At 52.8% G+C, this 17,526-nt stretch overlaps 1 protein-coding gene across 1 annotated transcript; it reads right to left on the bottom strand.

The window, feature by feature from the left end:
* Window positions 1–14,562: 14,562 nt before the first annotated feature.
* Window positions 14,563–17,238, bottom strand: LOC112883779. Its single transcript, XM_025948995.1, has one exon. It carries the CDS (start codon window positions 17,236–17,238, stop codon window positions 14,731–14,733), a length of 2,508 nt encoding a protein of 835 aa, XP_025804780.1. The 3' UTR covers window positions 14,563–14,730.
* Window positions 17,239–17,526: the final 288 nt, after the last annotated feature.

The following is a 17,526-nucleotide window of genomic DNA, read 5'->3' as shown; positions in this document are numbered from 1 at the left end:
TAATGTGTTAGATGCGGCAAACGTCATGTAAGTTGCCATGTCATATAAAAAAAATGCATACAAATAGGACACTTGTCTAACCATGATAAGATAGTGATGAGCAAGGGTTTAGCTAGAGGTGGTGGTCCGCTTGTTTTCCTCTAGGCTTGTAGAAAGGCTCATCATGAAGAAGCTTCCCGTGGGTGCAAACTTGACAAGTAGAATTTAAATTCTCGCTATCCATTTCTTGTCATATAGATGTGCACTTCATATTTACCTTTCTTTCGCATGTGATTGTAGTTTGCATTATCATTGCATGCGTAAAGATCACAAAGGAGATCACTTGATGAAAATGAGACTTGTTTTACGTGCAAGATCTTAATTCATGAGAAGTGAAAAGAGTAAAGTGTTAGGTGCGTTATTGCCTAGTGAGCCATGTCGTGATGAGTATGAAGCTTTCCTTCTTCAATATTCCTATGACATGGCTCATACATTTTAATTTGGCGCTTTGTCTCTCTTGCGACTTTTCCTTGATTTTGAAAAGAAAAACTATTTAAGTTATTAAGCTATCCTATTTACTTTGAGGGGTAAAGTCGCCTATGCAAGTCCATTAACTTGAGTTTAGTTGAATCTTATAAGTTCATTGGACTTAGCATAGAAAAGTGAGCTGAGAGAGGGTTTTTGGGTTCACCGGTTAAACCGACGTTGAATGGATCTATACCCATCGGTTTAACCGGCGTTACTAAGCGTCAGCTTCAGCTCAGTCATTTCAGGCGTTCAACCGGTGTATACAAAGTTTGCAGCATCGGATCAACCGGTGAACAGATCACAAGTTTGACCTGAAAATCAACGGTTATTTGCATTGTTCAACCGACGAGTTCATATGTGGAAGCATCGGTTCAACCGGCGTACAGATGCAGATTTGGCAGAATCCCTGGTAAACTACACCGACGCAATCAACCGGTGTTCAAACCTAAGCGTCGGATCAACCGGCGATAAGAAAATCTGCGGGGTCCACATGTCATATTTCTCTCTTGACCGCTCACGACTCCTCACTCGCGCTCGTTTCCCGCTCGCCTCCTCACCTTCGCCCTCATCGCCGTCGCTCCGCCACCCGTGCGCCGCCAGCACTGCAGCCGCGCCGCCGTCCACCGCCTTGCGCCGCCTGTACGCGCCGCCGTCCACCATCTGCGCCGCCTCACACCGCCATCCGCGCCGCTGTCTGTAGCCCGCGCGCGCCCACGCCACCGCCGTCCGCCCGCGCGACGCCGCGCCAACGCCAGCGCCCTCACGCGCGCCCCCGCGCCGCCGCCACCGCCGTTTCCACGCCGTCGCCTCGCTCGCGCCACCCCAGCCGCGCCCGTGCGCCGCCTGCACTGCAACCACGCCGCCACCATCCGCCGACCGCGCGTCACCGTGCCCGCACCAGCGCTTCCTGCTCTACACGCCTCACACCTCCACCGTGCCGCTGCTCACGCGCCATTGCACCGCATTCACGCATCCACGCCTCGCACGCTACGCTCCTTTTCGCTAGCCCTAGTTCGCCGCGCCGCGTCTTGTGTTCCAGTTGTGATCGAGATGGGTCGTGACAAGAGGAAGGGTAAGGAGATCGTTGAGCCCGCTCGCAAGCGGACTCGCGCAGCGAGAGAGGCCGAGAGGGCCGAGACGGTGGCTAAGGCCGCCGAGGAGCAGGCATCCGGCCGTGCTCGTCCGTTCGCGATCAGAGATTCGCCAGCCAGGGGCAGAGGCAGAGGCAGAGGCAGAGACATGGGCAGAGTCCGAGGTGTCAGGGCCACCAGAGCCGTGACAGCAGCAGCGGCAGAGTCTGAGTCTGGTCAGTCACTTTCAGCGGCAGAGTCGGAGACAGCTTCAGATACAGAGACAGAGCAGTCAGAGCAGTCTCAGGGGCAGGATACACAGCAGTCACCAGCTCTACGACATTCTGGCCGCACCCGGCAGACGTCCCCCGCAGAGGAGACTTCACCTGCGACCGAGCGTCGCACCGGACCTAGGACGCGAGGAGGCCACCAGCCACAGGAGCCTCGCAGGTCCACCGCAGCAGCAGCAGCAGCTCGACGAGCCGAGGCCCTAGCGGCCGAGCGCGCAGTGTTCCGCATGGACACTGTCGTGCGTCTGGAGCCAGGTGTGCTGCTCCAGAACTTGACCAAGGCCAATGCGGCAAAGGTCAAGAGGCTCAGGTGGAGTGTACAGGAGGAGGAGTGGTTCCCGGTAACACGAGACAGCAGGGTCGATCGTAGATTCTGGACGCTCCTTCAGGCCAGTTTCTACGAGACCTATCAGAGGCGGGGCCACAGGATTTTCCCTCACAGAGTACTAGACTGGGTTTCACTGAGGACAGCTGCAGGGGGAGCCGATGTCAGGGAACACTTTGATCACTTCAGGGGTCTGCCCAGGTTGCTCTCGATTGAGAGGAACAGATATATTGAGGACTGGGTCAGAGTCTTTTACGCCACAGCATGGATTGCCCCAGAGCGCAGAGCTGTTCACTTCATGTTTGGGGGGCAGATGTTTGGTTTGTCCAGAGCGACTCTCGCTGGGATCTTTGGAGTTGACCTTGTTGACGTCTCTCTGCACGAGATGGTGTGTGGTGATGCAGATCCACCTCGCAGGGCCATGATTGGCGGGATTGCACCTTCACACGAGGCGATCTCACAGTGCTTCCGCCAGCCCTTTCCAGCTTCTTACGCCAGAGTCCCCAGCCTGCTGACCCCAGAGGCTTACGCTGTTCACATGGCACTCCGGAGGACTTTGCTCCCGAGGAGTGGCTACCCAGAGGGGTTCACCGGTCTGCAGCAGCTGCTTCTACTTCACATTCTCACTCACGAGCCGTTTGATATTGTTGACTTTATTCTGGCTGAGATTGAGGATGTTATCACTGACGGGATGGGCGTAGTACGACAGTTTCCTTATGCTCACTGGATCAGTTTCATTTGCTCTATGATAGTGCCAGCTGAGTCACCCGTCAGTGCAGTCTACCGGCAGGACGAGGTCCCCTGGTTTCCAGTTTACCGACCGACAGCACCCTCAGACAGGAGGAGAGGGAGACAGGCAGATCGAGCTGCCATGGCACGGCTGTCACCCGAGGTACAGGCCCGAGTGGCTCAGGAGGATGAGGCGTTACTAGCTGCAGAGGCACAGCTTCCCGGAGGAGATGATGAGATTCATTGGTCAGACCTAGAGTCAGACTCCTCCGAGGACGAGGAGTACTTCCCTGCACCTGCTCCAGCGAGTCATGATCATGAGGCAGGAGGTTCCGGAGAGCCAGCTCCAGTGTCAGCTGCTGCTGCTACCACAGTTTCAGAGTCTCAGGTGTCTCAGCCGTCTGAGCTCACAGCACTTCTGCAGCAGCTAGTCACACAGCAGAGAGAGGACCGCCGTGCACAGGAGGAGGCCAGGAGAGCCCATGAGGCCCAGCTTGCAGAGATACAGAGAGAGGCCGCCCGAGAGCGAGCTGCTATAGAGGAGCGTTTTGTCGGCCTCATTGACAGAGTATCTCAGAGGACAGACGCTCAGTTTCAGCAGATGCAGCAGGGCATGATGGCTATGTTCGGGATGATCTCACAGCTATACTCTCACACCGGACTCGCCCCACAGCAGCCAGGACAGTCAGGCCTTCAGGGCGCTGGAGCACCACCACTTGCAGTCACACCAGCTCCAGCCTCCACTGCTCCAGCTTCTTCCGCGACCCCGGAGATCATGTTCTCGATGTCAGCATTACTTGGGTCTGCGAGTCGTCCTCTCTTCTCCCCGCTGCCTGCGACCTCACTCTTTCAGGAGTCACCCTCAGCTGTGCAGTCAGTTGGCCTCCCCGTCGTACCACAGCCACTACCTTCAGGGGGAGGCGGAGAGGTGTCCTTACTTCAGCAGTCGTCACAGCCGGCAGCATCAGCGCTCACTACTTCAGATGTTGACATATCTTCTGCTGAGCCGGCTACTACCTCCACGGATCCTCTCCCCGGCAGTGCTAGCACCAGAGCCTCGACGACAGCCTCGACGACAGCTACACCTCCGGTCAGCTCAGCACCAGCAGGCCCTTCAGATCAGCAGCTACCATCAGTCACTGAGGATCCACCGTCTGACGACGACGACGACGATGACCCGGATCGCTTCCTTATTGTACCACGTCAGCTGGATCCCTAGCTCGCTCCTTTTTGTGCTTTGATGCCAAAGGGGGAGAGGGAGTGAGAGTCAGGGGGAGGATAGCACTAGAGAGAGCTCGTGATCAGGACTTTATTGTTTCTTATTGTATTATATTTGGTGTTAGTTCATGGATATGTACATTTGTCATTTGAGCATGCTGAGCTTTTGAGACATATCTATGGATTTCGTTTGAGCCATAGTTCTTTGATTCTCGCTTTTCGAGTTTGCTTGTGTTTATTCGTGCCTTATCTTTCTCGCTCTCTCGTTATCTATGTTTATGTTGTCATCAATCACCAAAAAGGGGGAGATTGTAAGCATCTAGGCCCTCAAGGTATGTTTCGGTGATTAATGACAACCATTATTGTGACTAATGAGTTTGTGCAGCTTTATAGATCATTATCGCTCATTTGGTTATATGTCAAAAGAGGCCCCTAATTTTCATTATTCAAAAAGGCGATCTCGGCATTCAACTCAATAATATGTCAAGACTAAGGATCTTTCTAGTCCTAAGTGTTATAAGGTTGAGCAGGACACTTAGGTTAGTATAGGTTTTATAGTTTTGTAGTGATCGCACTATTAAGAGGGGTTTAGGCTTAGTAACTTGAGCATGGACATGGTCATTTGAAAATGGATGCACACAATGGTCACTCAAGTTTCTAGAAGCTCAAATAAGTGGTTCTTAACTTATATCTCAAGAAATATTTGGATTTCATTCAAGACTCAAGTCAGAAAAGGCAAAATCAGAAAAATCCTTATCACCGGATTAACCGACGCCTCAAGTTTTCAATACATCGGTTAAACATGGTCTACAGGTCAGGACAAGTCAATACACCGGTTAAACCGACGTTATTTGAAATTGGACGTCGGTGCAGTTGTCCAGAGACTCGGTTTTCAGTTGATCAGTGGACAACTACACTCACCGGTTAAACCGACGCTATTTGAAATTGGACGTCGGTGCAGTTGTCCAGTGACTTGGTATTTCAGTTGGTCAATGGATGACTACACTCACCGGTTAAACCGATGCAACGACGGTTAATCTGCCCAAGCTGTAACGGCTAGTTTTCAGAAGAGGCAGTTTACATTCACCGGTTAAACCGACGATGACTATTGGAGGGACGTCGGATTAACCGGCGATACGCAGTTTTTCTGGCAGCTTTTTCTCCAACGGCTCTATTCGTGTGAGCTGCCCATATATACCCCTCCAATGAGTCATTCTACTACTCTTGACACCAGGCAACACCCAAACACACTTACTTTAGTCAAGAGCCACCTTGAGCTTCAACATTTCATACACTTGTTATTTCAATCATTCAAGAAGCAAGATTAAGGATTTGAGTAGAGAGAAGCTTGTGTGCATCCATTCTTGGTGATTGGTTCCTGCTCAAGTGAAGGCCTTAGCTTGTTACTCTTGGTGATTGGCATCACCTAGGCGATCTTGGTGATCGAGGTGATTCTCGCGGAGCTTGCCAAGGATTGTGGAAGCCCGGAGAAGAGATTTGTACGTGGCTTGATCTCCACCACACCAGGATGGTGAACGGAGACTCTTAGTGAGCGCCCTCGTCTTGGTGACTTGGGAGGTGACAATACTCTTTGTGAGTGTCACAACGTGGATTAGGGGTGTGTGCCAACACATCGACACCACGGGAAAAATCCGGTTGTCCCTTGTCCACTTTACTTTCTCAAGCATTATCTTTCATGCAATTCATTCATGTGCTTGATTTAGGGATCACTAGTTAGCTCTACCTTGCTAGGCTTTATCTCCTTTCATCTTATCTAGCTTGTGTAAGTTGTTTAGTTATCCGGTTGGTGAATTGGTGCTTTTCTAGTTTTTGCATAGGTTAAGGTTGCTTTATCTTGTTTTAGAAATTGAAAAAGACCCAATTCACCCCCTCTTGGTCCATCGATCCTTTCAACCAGGCAGGATGGCGAGGCGAAGCTGATCGGCTACTGCGACATGGCCGGCGACGTCGACACCCAAAAGAGTACGTCTGGTGTTCTCTTCCTCCTTGGGCAGAATGTGATCAGTTGGCAGTCACAAAATCAACGTGTTATGGCGTTGAGCTCCTGTGAAGCGGAGTACATTGCAGTCACCATGGCAACTTGCCAGGGTGTGTGGCTGGCACAGCTGATGGGTGAATTGAGGAATGAAGAAGCCAGGTTGTTTGCACTGAAGATTGATAATCAGTCCGCCATTGCTCTTGTGAAGAATCCGGTGTTTCATGAGAGAAGCAGGCACATTGATACTCGATATCACTATATTCGAGAGCATGCAGATGCAGGGAAGGTGAAGGTCGAAGGCATCGGGACAGAACGACAATTGGCGGACATCATGACCAAGCCTCTGGCGCGCAACAAGTTCGTTGAGCAGCGACTGAAGCTTGGAGTTCTGGAAGTAAAATGAACAAAGCTTGAGGGGGTGAAATGTTATCGTGTCAAGCTTGTTCAATTATCTGCGTCTAGCTGTTTAGTTTGTTAGCATGTCAAGAGTCCATGCATGAGCTCACGATCTGTGTGTGTGCAGCCATGCGTGCGTTGGTGGCGAGAATAGCTCGCGCAGTCCGAGTCCTCCGCGTTCTGTACTCGCTCTCGCGTCGCGTATCGTGGGGATGGACGCGGCAATTTCGCGGCGAGAGAAGTGCTCCAGCGCTTCTTTTCTTTCGGTTGTAATCTTCAATAGAAAGATAATACAGAATTAGAAAACGCTGCAACATTTTAGCAACACGGATTCCTTGTGTTCGTGTGTGTGTGCTCGGGTGTTTATCGCCGGTGTTCCGGCTAACAAGCGGCGTCCACAGGGGCCAAGCTCGGTGGCCGGCGCTCGCGGGGGCCACGGAGCCCGACGGCCGGCGTCCGCAGGGGCGGAGCTTGACGGCTGGCGCGCGTAGGGGCCGAGCGTAGCCCGGTGGCCGGCGTCCGCGGGGGCGGACCTCAGTGGCTTGCGCGCGCTGGCATAGGCGGAGCCTGGCGGACGCACGGGTGGAGCCTGGGGCCGATTCGCGTGGGGCGGGCAGAGCCTAGCGGCCGTTTTTTTAATAAAATGTCGGAACCCACGGCTGTAGGTAAACTGCTGGAGCGGTTGCCGTTTAATACTGTATGTAAGGGCATGTTTGGATCCAATGGAAAAAGAAAGAGAAAGTGCAAAACTTTTGCTTTTTTGCACTTTTTTTGCACTTTTGGATTCAAACACCTCAAAATGCAAAAGGGCAAATGCTACCGTAATTTTGCTAATTATGGATTAATTAGGCTTAATAGATTCGTCTCGTCATTTAGTCCTCATCTATGTAATTAGTTTTTTAATTAAACTATATTTAATACTTCTAATTAGCATCCAAACATCTGATGTGACAGGAGTAAAAATTTTGCCATTTGCCTTTTTGCTATTTGCTCCTGGATCCAAACAGACCCTAAGTTGAGGTGGCAGTGACACGTCGGTACTATAGAGAGTAGCTTATTTTAACCTCTGCGGGTGCCTAAAACAGCTAATATAGAGTTTTTTTAAAAAAGCTAATAGAGAAGCTACATGAAGCTATAGCATGCTATAGCGGCTAAATTGTAGTAAGCTCAAATATGTGGACACTGCTACAAATAGCTATAGGGACTATAGCTTCAAATAGCTATAGGGAGATTTAAAACCTTAGCAAAATTTTCGCAGGGACACCGTTAAAAGGTGGATTTTGCTGAAGGCCATTAAAAATTACGTCTCGGCTGAAGGACACCGTAAAACAGCATCCATAACACTGTTAGCAGTAGTTTAGTTGATTTAATTGGACAGCCAAAGGGAATGTCAGTTTTGCCCCAACTTCTTTATCCTGTCACGGGGCTTTCTTCTCCTGCAGAAGCATCACACGCCGCTGCTCCTCGCGGGACGCGAACAGAGGCGACGAACGGCGCGTCGATTCTCCCCAGCGGCCAGCCCGTCACGGCAGCGGCCACGCCGGCGGCTGGCCTCCCCGGCGCGCAGCCCCACAGAGGTCTTCTCCTCCCCTCCCGGGGAGTGCAGGCGCGTCACTCCGGCGCAGGCGTGCAGCGGCTCGCCCAGGCGCTCGACCCACTAGCCGTTGCCCCGCGTCATTCTCGCGACGCGAAGCCGCCATGCCCATGAATCGATAGCAAGGCAAGCGACACAGACCGCTCGCAGCCACCGCCCGTGGAGGAGAAAGACGACGAGCGAGGGAGGGGTGGACGGGCCGGCCACCTGCGGCTTGGCCGCTCCGCCGTGCGAGCGAGGGACGGACGGTCTGGCCGGCGGCGGCTTGGCCGGCTCTCCCTGCCCGGCGCGTGAGGGAGGGGCGAACGGGCCGGCCGCCAGCGGCGTGGCCGGGGCTCCCTGCCCGAGGCACGAGCGAGGGGCGGACAGGGCGGCCTACGGTTTGGCCGGCGCTTCCTATCCGGCGTGCGAGGAAGGGGCGGACGGGCTAGCCTGCGGATTGGCCGGCGGGCCCTGCGTGGCACGTGAGGGAGGGGCGGACTGGCCTGGTCACCATGGCTGGTGCTCTCGCTCATGCAGCTCAAGTCCAGGCGTAGGAAGAAGGGGGTTCGGCCGTCAGGAGCACACGGACGCGAGAGGCGAGGGGAGGATGGCTCGGCCTGCCGTGGTTGGAGAAGACAGAGCGGGCGGCGGTGCTCCAGCAGCAAACTCGGCCGCTTGGAGCCGTGTGCAGTGCCAGTAAAAGACTGGCAGGGGTAAGAAGGTCAATTCCTATAGTTTCCTGTCTAAATAGAATATATTATAATGCGTTCAGTGTTCTGCAGCAAATTACCACCGTTGAGCAGTGTTTTTCAGCAAAGATATAATTTTGTAGTGGTTTGGGGCAAAAGCCACCTTTGAACAGTGTCCTCTAGCAAATTTTGCCTAAAACCTAACAGGAAAGATATCATCAAATTTGGGCAGGTTTGCTTGTCATGAGATATCAAGTTTCACGTATGCATTCTAGTTCATCAAAGGTGCAGACTGCACAGGTTAGCAATTTTTGGATACACAGGTCCAATGAAGAGTTTGAATGGAGAGAAAAAGTACCCAACTCTGCACGAAGAAATGGCAAAAACCAAAGAAAGAAAAATAAAATGAATTTAAGATACGGATGGAAAGTAGTAGTTGCAGTTGAAGAATGGCTTAAACAAAGCAAACGTGTCATGAAGAAGTAATCAGAAAGAGGCAAAGAAATGAAGAATAACAACGAGCGAGGAACAAATGCCTACCTCGGTCTAAACGAGAGCATATAAGATCTAGAAATGAAAAGGAAGGGGACTGTAGTGGAATAAATTGAAAGGGAATATAACTATAATTTAGAACAAACTGCGGGATACACCAATGACTGAAAACCTGAGATGATGATAACCTAACTGAATATCAACAAGCAAGCAGCAATAGCACAATCAAATAGAAAAAAAAAATTCTGCATAAAACGATATCATCAGAGAAAGAATTATAACAAAAGCTGAAATTCAATGAGACAATAAACTAATGCAATATACTGACATTTTGTGATAAGCATCAAAATACAGAAGAATTAAGCATGCATGTTGTCATCTCACTTATTCTGGCCATGGTTTTAAATAGCCCATTATAGCTTTATTGAGAGGCATGTTGCTATGTTGTTGCCAATTATTCCGCTATTGTTGCGAATAATGCTGAAGAAGAAGAAGACTGAAGAAGTCTGAATACTGAAGGAGTACTCTAATGCCTGGCATAATCCCGCCAATGGAGGCCATGGATCAGGGCAAGAGAAGGTGGGGAAGGTTCAAGAGGAGACGATTTGGTTTTGGTGGAGGGGCGCATCGGGATTTGTAGCCTACGGCGGTATCACTTGGGCTCGGGATGAACAGAAAGAAACACAAGGGGAAGAGAACAGGAGCACGAGAAAAGGAAGGAAAGGGGTCGGTTGTTCGCTTGAATGAATTGAATGAAGGGATGAGGGAGAGGAGAGCGGCATTGATGCATGTAGGGGCTTGTGGTGTCGCGGCAAAACTCATCCACCGCGTGTCGACAAGTTTCTGATGATGGCAAGAGCTCGGACAACCATAGCTGTCGTCAAAATTTTCCCCCATGTTTGAAGCAAACAAAACTTCTTAAAACTGTGCATAACTGATCCAACCATTCTATATTAAAGTTGTAACCACAGGATACATCTACAAGTTTAAGTAAGGATATCAGGTTCAAAACTGCACAGATCAAAAGATTTAAAGCCTCAAAGTTCGACCAAAAATAGAGTTTTTGGAACTTCGTCAAAGTTGCAATTTTATTTTCATTAACCGACTTTGGCTTTCTTTTTAAAATACAACAGATGTTTGAATGTGGTAAACCATCCCATTCATGTCAAATATACATATATGAAATTTTGATTTTAGAAGAAACTCTCAAAAGTTTACATGTAGACTTGTGAGAAAGAAAGTCGTCAATATAATGGTTCAGTATGCCAATTTCAGACTGAAGAGAGATTTTGACAAAATTTTGACTATATTTTTAAATAAGCAAACTAAATTTTTACACCTCTGTCAGGGATAGATCCTCTGGGTACCGCAAGAAAGCTATCCGTGAGGAAAAAAATAAGTCTGATTTCTATTAGGATTCCACTGTAATCCTATTAAAACTCATACCTTGTAATCCTATTAGGAACCCCGTCCCATAGGATATATAAAGGAGTGCAGCGATACCTAGATAGGCAGAGAACCAACAGAGAGCAGCCAATAGGCAACTCAACACCCAAGCACAGGCCGCAATATACAACACCCCAAAACAGGACGTAGGGTATTACTCTACTCTAGCGATCCGAATCTGTCTAAATTTGTGTCTTGTGTCCTAGCGTTCACTTACAAGTTCCAGATCCGGCGATCCCTCACCAAATAATCACCTACCTTAGAATATCCCTAGCTAGGCCGATGGTAAAAACACCGACAGCTGGCGCCCACCATGGGGCATATCGTCGCGATCATTGGGCGAATTTGAAGGACCTCTTCATCAACATCAATCCACTCAAGGTGGCGGATTGCTACTTCGTACATAGGCATCGGCGGATCGATTCATCGAGTTCGAGATCGGATCCTTCAGCGAACGGCTACATCGACCTCGACTACTCGGCTCGACTTCACCTCGCGCTGCAACGTCGATGCACCGCGGCAGCTGACCTCGACGACCCGGTTCAACTTCGGCTTGTGCCGCAATGACCGCGCATAGCAGCGACGAGTTCGACTACTTCGACTTCGCGAGGAGGCTCGGCGGCCCGCTAGCGACTACTTCGACTTCGTGAGAAGGCTCAGCGGCCCACCGGCGATCACTTTGACTTCGCGAGGACGATCGGTGGCCCGCCGACAACTCCTTCGACTACTCGTCTCGACTAGAAACTAGTCGAGGGCGAGCCTCACAGCAACGACTACATCAACTACTCGTCTCGACTTGAAAACTAGTCGTAATCGACTTCGACTAGTCGAGCTTCTTCAACAAACTGTCGCAGCTCCATCAACGAGCTCCACGGCTTCATCGACATTCGTCCACAAACCAAGCTAAGTGACTTATACCTTTTCTGACTTGTTCTTCACAAGATCGGCTACCTTTTATGTTATGCCTCTCGACGGGCATGAAACCCTCGGGGGCTACACTATGATCGACTACCTATCTGTGTACGTCTCTCAACGGGCATTGAAACCCTCCAGAGCTACACTTCACCGACTACTTATCCGTGTACGACTCTCGATGGGCATTGAAACCCTCCAGAGCTACACTTCGTCGACTACTTTTTGCGCAACGCGCATTCATTCTGTCGCAATGTCGACTACTTTTGCGCACTGCGCATCCTCTTTGGCACATGATGACTACTTTCTGCTCGTTGTCTCCTCTTAACGGTCGCTAATCTACTCGAGTAGCAAATGCCTTAATCCGTGAAACCTCGAGTCTCCAGTCATGACCTAAGCGACCCATCCTGTATGAGCGAAGGCTACAGACCTAAGCGACTCGTACATGATATGAGCGAAGGCTATAGACCTAAGCGACTTGTACATGCTATGGGCGAAGGCTAAACTGGGACCGGGTGAACGTAAAGGGTGGACTACTCGGGAGATTTAAATGGCCTAATAAAGAGCTCGACACAGCAATTTTCACACCGAATAAATTTTGCTGTCTTCACATTATTACTGAGTACTACTCGGTATCTTCGCATTATGCTACATAATGTATGCATTGTCTTTTTTAGATCAAGCTTCGGTAAAAACCCTCCAGGCAGCACGGCGTGACATCACAGTTCCGCTAGTTTCCAGGCTCGGAGGCTTGGCGATGCACACTACTCGACTTGGCTCCTTCGGCTCTCCTGGCTCGTAAGCTCGGGGGCTGGACGCCGCAAAACTACTCGAAGACAACTCGTATGAAGACTGAGAGTGCAGAAGAAACCCTAAGTCACTGTGCGGTTAAATAAACCAGCGGGAGGCTCAATTTCACTGTGCAGAAAGCAAAGAGTTTTTCTCGGGATTTCAGAGTAACACTAATGCCATGATTCTTGGATCTTTTTCCGAACCTAAGGGTTTTGGATTCAAGGCTCGGTGGCTGCAGGAAACGTGTCATCGACTATTTATTTTTGAATGTACTCGAAAGATAAGGAAAGAAGATTCAAGACTAATTTGACCTTTAGCTTGATTCTTCGATTCAACCTAAGGCTCGGGGGCTACTCCATATGGAGTGTGATTTTCCATCGCACCCCATTCAAAAGAAAAATTGAAGCTATTCGGGGCGTGAGCACCTCATAGCCTCGATGCAACCAAGGAAGTACTCAAAGAAGACCTTCAAGATGTAGTTTCAGAAGAAGCCGAAGACTACTTCAGAAGTACTCGAAATGCCTGTAGTATTCGGCTATGAAGTGATCGGGGGGCTTATCAGGGATAGATCCCCTAGGTACCGCAAGGAAGCTACCCGTAAGGAAAAAGAAATTTGATTCCTACTAGGATTCCACTATAATCCTATTAGGACTCATACCTTATAATTCTACTATGACTCCTACCTTGTAATCCTACTAGGAACCCTATTCCCTGGGATATATAAAGGAGGGCAGGGATACCTAGATAGGCAGAGAACCAACAGAGAGCAGCCAACAGGCAACTCAACACCCAAGCGCAGAGCGCAATATACAACACCCCAAAACAGGGCGTAGGATATTACGCTACTCTAGCGGCCCGAACCTATCTAAATTTGTGTCTTGTATCCTTGCGTTCACACTCAAGTTCCAGATCCCTCACCAAATAATCACCTATCTTAGGGTATCCCTAGGTAGGCCGACGGTAAAAACACCGACAACCTCCACATCACATTTAGATTAGAGTGTATAGAATGGAGTTCAAACTTTGTGTTGGCAAAAAGTGAAGTGTTTAAACAAAATTAATTTAAATTAACACTAAAAAAGCAAAATTTTGGCACACTAACATTTACAATTTTTCAAATAAACATGAATCCAACTTTAGATTTGATTTTGTTTCTTTGTATACACTTGTTCAAGGTTCAAAGTTAAATCATGTAATATTTAAACACTATTTGGATATAATTTTTATAATATGTTTTATATTAATATTTAATTATGAAAAAGTCTAAAATACTTCATAAAATACATTTACAAAGATAAACTAACAACTCATGTGTAAAAGTGCTAGAACAAATTACAGAATGCATTTATGCATGTGTCAGTTATGCTAATAACATGCCATGTATATGATTAGCACCTAAATTGCAAGCCTGACACTAGAAGTATTATCAGGCTGCTTCATCTTCTTCATACTGGTAGCCCAAAAACCTTTAAATACAGGCTAAAAGCATTGCTAGCTGCATAAATCCCTATGTGTAATTTTGAATATGGAGTAATAGACATGAAGACACGTACTCCTAAATTTATTCATGTATTTGTGTTCATAAAATTCCATGTTTTTGTGTTCTATGCATAATGAATGGAAATTTTTATAATTTTTGTAAGATTACTAAATCGAAATAGTGTCCACCATATCTACTTATACCCTTTTATAGATTTTGAAGGAGATCGCCACTAAATCGTGCGCCGAGGACCCTCAAAACACCCGTGTGTCATACAGATTTCTTCTTCTTTTTTTTCCTTTTTTTGTCCAAGCGCCGCAGACGCAGCGTTGAGCCTTGCAAGCAAGAGTTTCCAGAAAGCAAATCCAGTGAACCTGCACGCCCCATCTTAGAAAGAGTTTATTAGGTGCCATCATCGAGTGTTGCATGTCATCTGAATCCATCCTATACATCTCAAGACCATGTCATTTGCATACATGATGCATTCCTTCCTTCCTGTTCCTTGCACGTCTTGCCATTGTGCGTCTCCGGCCACTTCATGCCGACGAAGAGCAGCATTGACGCAAAAGAAACATGACACTCGCACACACAAAAAGGAAAATGACAAGCAAGAACTCATCTCATCCGATCCATTCGTCCAATCGTTGGTCACGTAATAATTACATCCAAACTCCATAGGATCAAATAACGAATCCGTCAGTAACAATCCTGTGATTTTTGCCAAAGAATCCTGTACACATCCAGCAACTTCCTCAGCTTGAGCTTCTCTCGCCTGCACGCAACGGCGACGCGCGCTAGCTCAGTCACACTCACACGTGCGCAGCAGGCTCGGCTTCGGCGTCGGCGGCGGCGCCTATGAGCTCCAACGCCGCGTCGACGAGCGCGGCGAGCCCGACGGCGTGCCGGCTCAGCCCGGCGCTGCCGGAGAACACGTGGAAGCACTCCAGCTCCGACGTCGTCTCCGCCATGCGCCGCAGCTCCGCGCCCATTCCCGCCGCGGCCATCGGCCCCGCCATCGCCGGCGCCGCCGCCCGCAGCAGCGCGATCACGAGCTCCACCGCGAACCGCCGGACCCGCGGCGCCCTGATCGAGGGGCAGGCGTGCGCCGCCAGCACGACGGCCAGCCGGCTCGCCAGGCCCGCCTCGGTGACGCCCGCCGCGGCCAGGTGGCGGGCCAGCTCGCGCGGGCCCATCAGCCGCACCAGCTGCGCCGCGAGGCCCAGCGACACCTCCAGCGGCTTCGGCTCGTCGGACGCCGCGACGCCCCGGAGCGCCGCGGCCGCGCCGCGCGTCGCGCGGCGGAGCTGCGGGAACAGCTCGCCGCTGCCGCCGGCGTACGCGCAGAGGTTGGTCAGGACCCTGCCCGCGCCCACGCCGATGGCGGCGTCCTCGAGCGCGTCCACGAGGCGGTCGACGGTGCTGGCGCCGCCGCCGGCTCTGAGGATGCGCTCGCAGTTGCGCGGGCTCTCGAGGGCCAGCATGGCGAGCGCCTCGCCGGCCTCGGCGCGCGCAGCGTCGGCGGCCCCGAGCCGGAGGAACATGTCGAGGAGGATGGCCACCACGCCGCCGGTGCTGCCGATCTGCTCGCGCGCATCCGCGTCCATGGCGAGGCGCGTCAGCACCTCGGCACCGAGCCGCCGCAGCCCGGCGTGGCCGGCGGGCGCATGCTGGAGGACGGCGCGTATGTTGCTCACCGTGAACACGATCTCGGCCACCTCCCGCCGGAGCTGCTTACCCGTGCTGCCCGTCGTCTCGGCGAGCATCTTGATCACCTGCAGCGAGCGCTGCACGGCCTTGGCGCGCGAGGCGGTGACGAGAGTGGAGGCGGGTCCGGTGGCCGGGGACGACGACGGCGACGCGCCGCCGCCGATGGCGGAGAAGTCGATGATCTTGTCGAGCAGGCCGCGGGCGCTGCCGATCTTGCTGCAGTTGTCGTGGTCCCGCGCGAGCTTCTTGATGATGAGGAGGCCGAGGAGGTTGCACTCCTCGTCGGCGGCGTAGAGCAGCGACGACACGGACTCGATGGCGCCGGGGACCCCCGCGACGCGGAGCGCGTTGCGCTTCTTGCTGGCGAGCTTGGACACGACGAGCGCCGCGGACGCCCGCGCGCCGCGCTCGGCGGCGCCCTTCCAGCTGAGCATCTCCACGAGGCGCTCCACGACGGCGGGCGACGTGCCGACCCGGCGCAGCGCGTCGTCCCCGAGCCGCGGGCTCGCCGCCACGTTGACGAGGATGCCCACGCCGATGCGCTGCTCGTCGCGGGAGCCGCCGACGATGAGCTCCTCGGCGAAGGACACGAGGTCCATGCGGAGCCCGTCGAAGATGCTCCCCTCGATGCACCGCGAGTAGGCGTCGTAGAAGAAGCGGCGGATGGCGACGAGCCCCGGCGCGCCGGAGAGGCGGCACTCGGCGGCGACGCGCTCCAGCAGGCGGCCGTGGCTAATCTCCCACTCCCACGCCGCCTTCTCCGCCAGGAACAGCAGCGCCTCGGCGAGCGCCAGCCCGTAGAAGATGTCGAGCGCAGACCGCCGGTTCGTCCGCGCGTCGACGGCCTCCCCGAAGTCCTGCCTGGCGAGCCGCACGCCGGAGAGCGCCACGCACGCCGTCGCCGACGCCAGCTGCAGCCAGTAGAACAGCCGCCCGACGTGGCCCGACAGGAAGCTCCAGCTCCAGCTCCAGCTCCACGGCCCCCATGTCGTGCACGTCCACCCGCCCCGCCGCCGGCCGCGGCCGCACGACGCCGCGGCTCCTCCTCCTCCGGCGGCCACCGCCTTCCCCGTCCCGCAGCCGCCGGTGCGGAAGACGAGGCGGAAGGATCGCGCGACGAGGCGGGCGCTGGACCTACCCGCGGCGGCGAGCGACCACGTGGCCTGATGCTGCCACTCGAGCTCGTGGCTGCGGCTGAAGATGCGCGCGCCCTCGACGAGGAGGATCGCCGTGACGGACCAGAAGTCCACCCGCTCCAGCGTGATGGCGAACCCGCCGAGGAGCACCACGGTGGCCCAGATGAACCCCAGCGCGCCCAGCCCGCTCGCCGCCTTCTCCAGCACGGCGAGCCGCAGCGCCAGCAGCGTGAGCCGCCGCTCGGGCCCCGCCGCCGCCACCGCGCCGTCGTCCATCCGCCCCCGCGCGCCGCACGACGCCTCGTTGTTGGTGTCGTCGCCCTCGCCGCCGTCTGCCGCCGCCACGCTTGGGCGCGACGGCGAGCCCGAGAGCTGCGGCTCGAACGGCGTCCCCGCCAGGAACCCCCGCGCCCCCGCCGGGTCGCTCGGCTGCGCCTCGATGGTCAGCCGCACCGACCGGTCGGAGACGTCCATCGCTGAATGCCGATCCCTTCCAAGATCCAAGCTTTTGTATGATTAGGTGATGTCGATGGAGATGCAGCGACAGATAGGGCATATATATATATATATATATACGAGAGCGCATGCGCGTGGCGGCGTGAGGTCGCCATGACGCCATGGGTGTGGAGCAAGCTAGGGGCGGTTGCGTGAGCGCGGGAGAGGAGATTGTCCGGAAGGCAAGAGAAGAGAGGAGGGGGTGGCGATCGATTCGAGTGTGAGCGTGAGCCGGCCGGCCAGCCGGCGGTGCTGCTGGAGGTCCAG

The sequence above is a fragment of the Panicum hallii genome, chromosome 3 (assembly GCF_002211085.1).
Source record: "Panicum hallii strain FIL2 chromosome 3, PHallii_v3.1, whole genome shotgun sequence".
In the NCBI taxonomy this organism is placed as follows: domain Eukaryota; kingdom Viridiplantae; phylum Streptophyta; class Magnoliopsida; order Poales; family Poaceae; genus Panicum; species Panicum hallii.
The sequence above is the reverse complement of the archived record's forward strand: the minus strand, read 5'-3'. Positions and strand labels throughout refer to the sequence as shown.

Bases quoted from the DNA above. Each gene is read 5' to 3' on its own strand.
- LOC112883779 (XM_025948995.1), bottom strand. From the start codon at position 17,238: ATGGACGTCTCCGACCGGTCGGTGCGGCTGACCATCGAGGCGCAGCCG.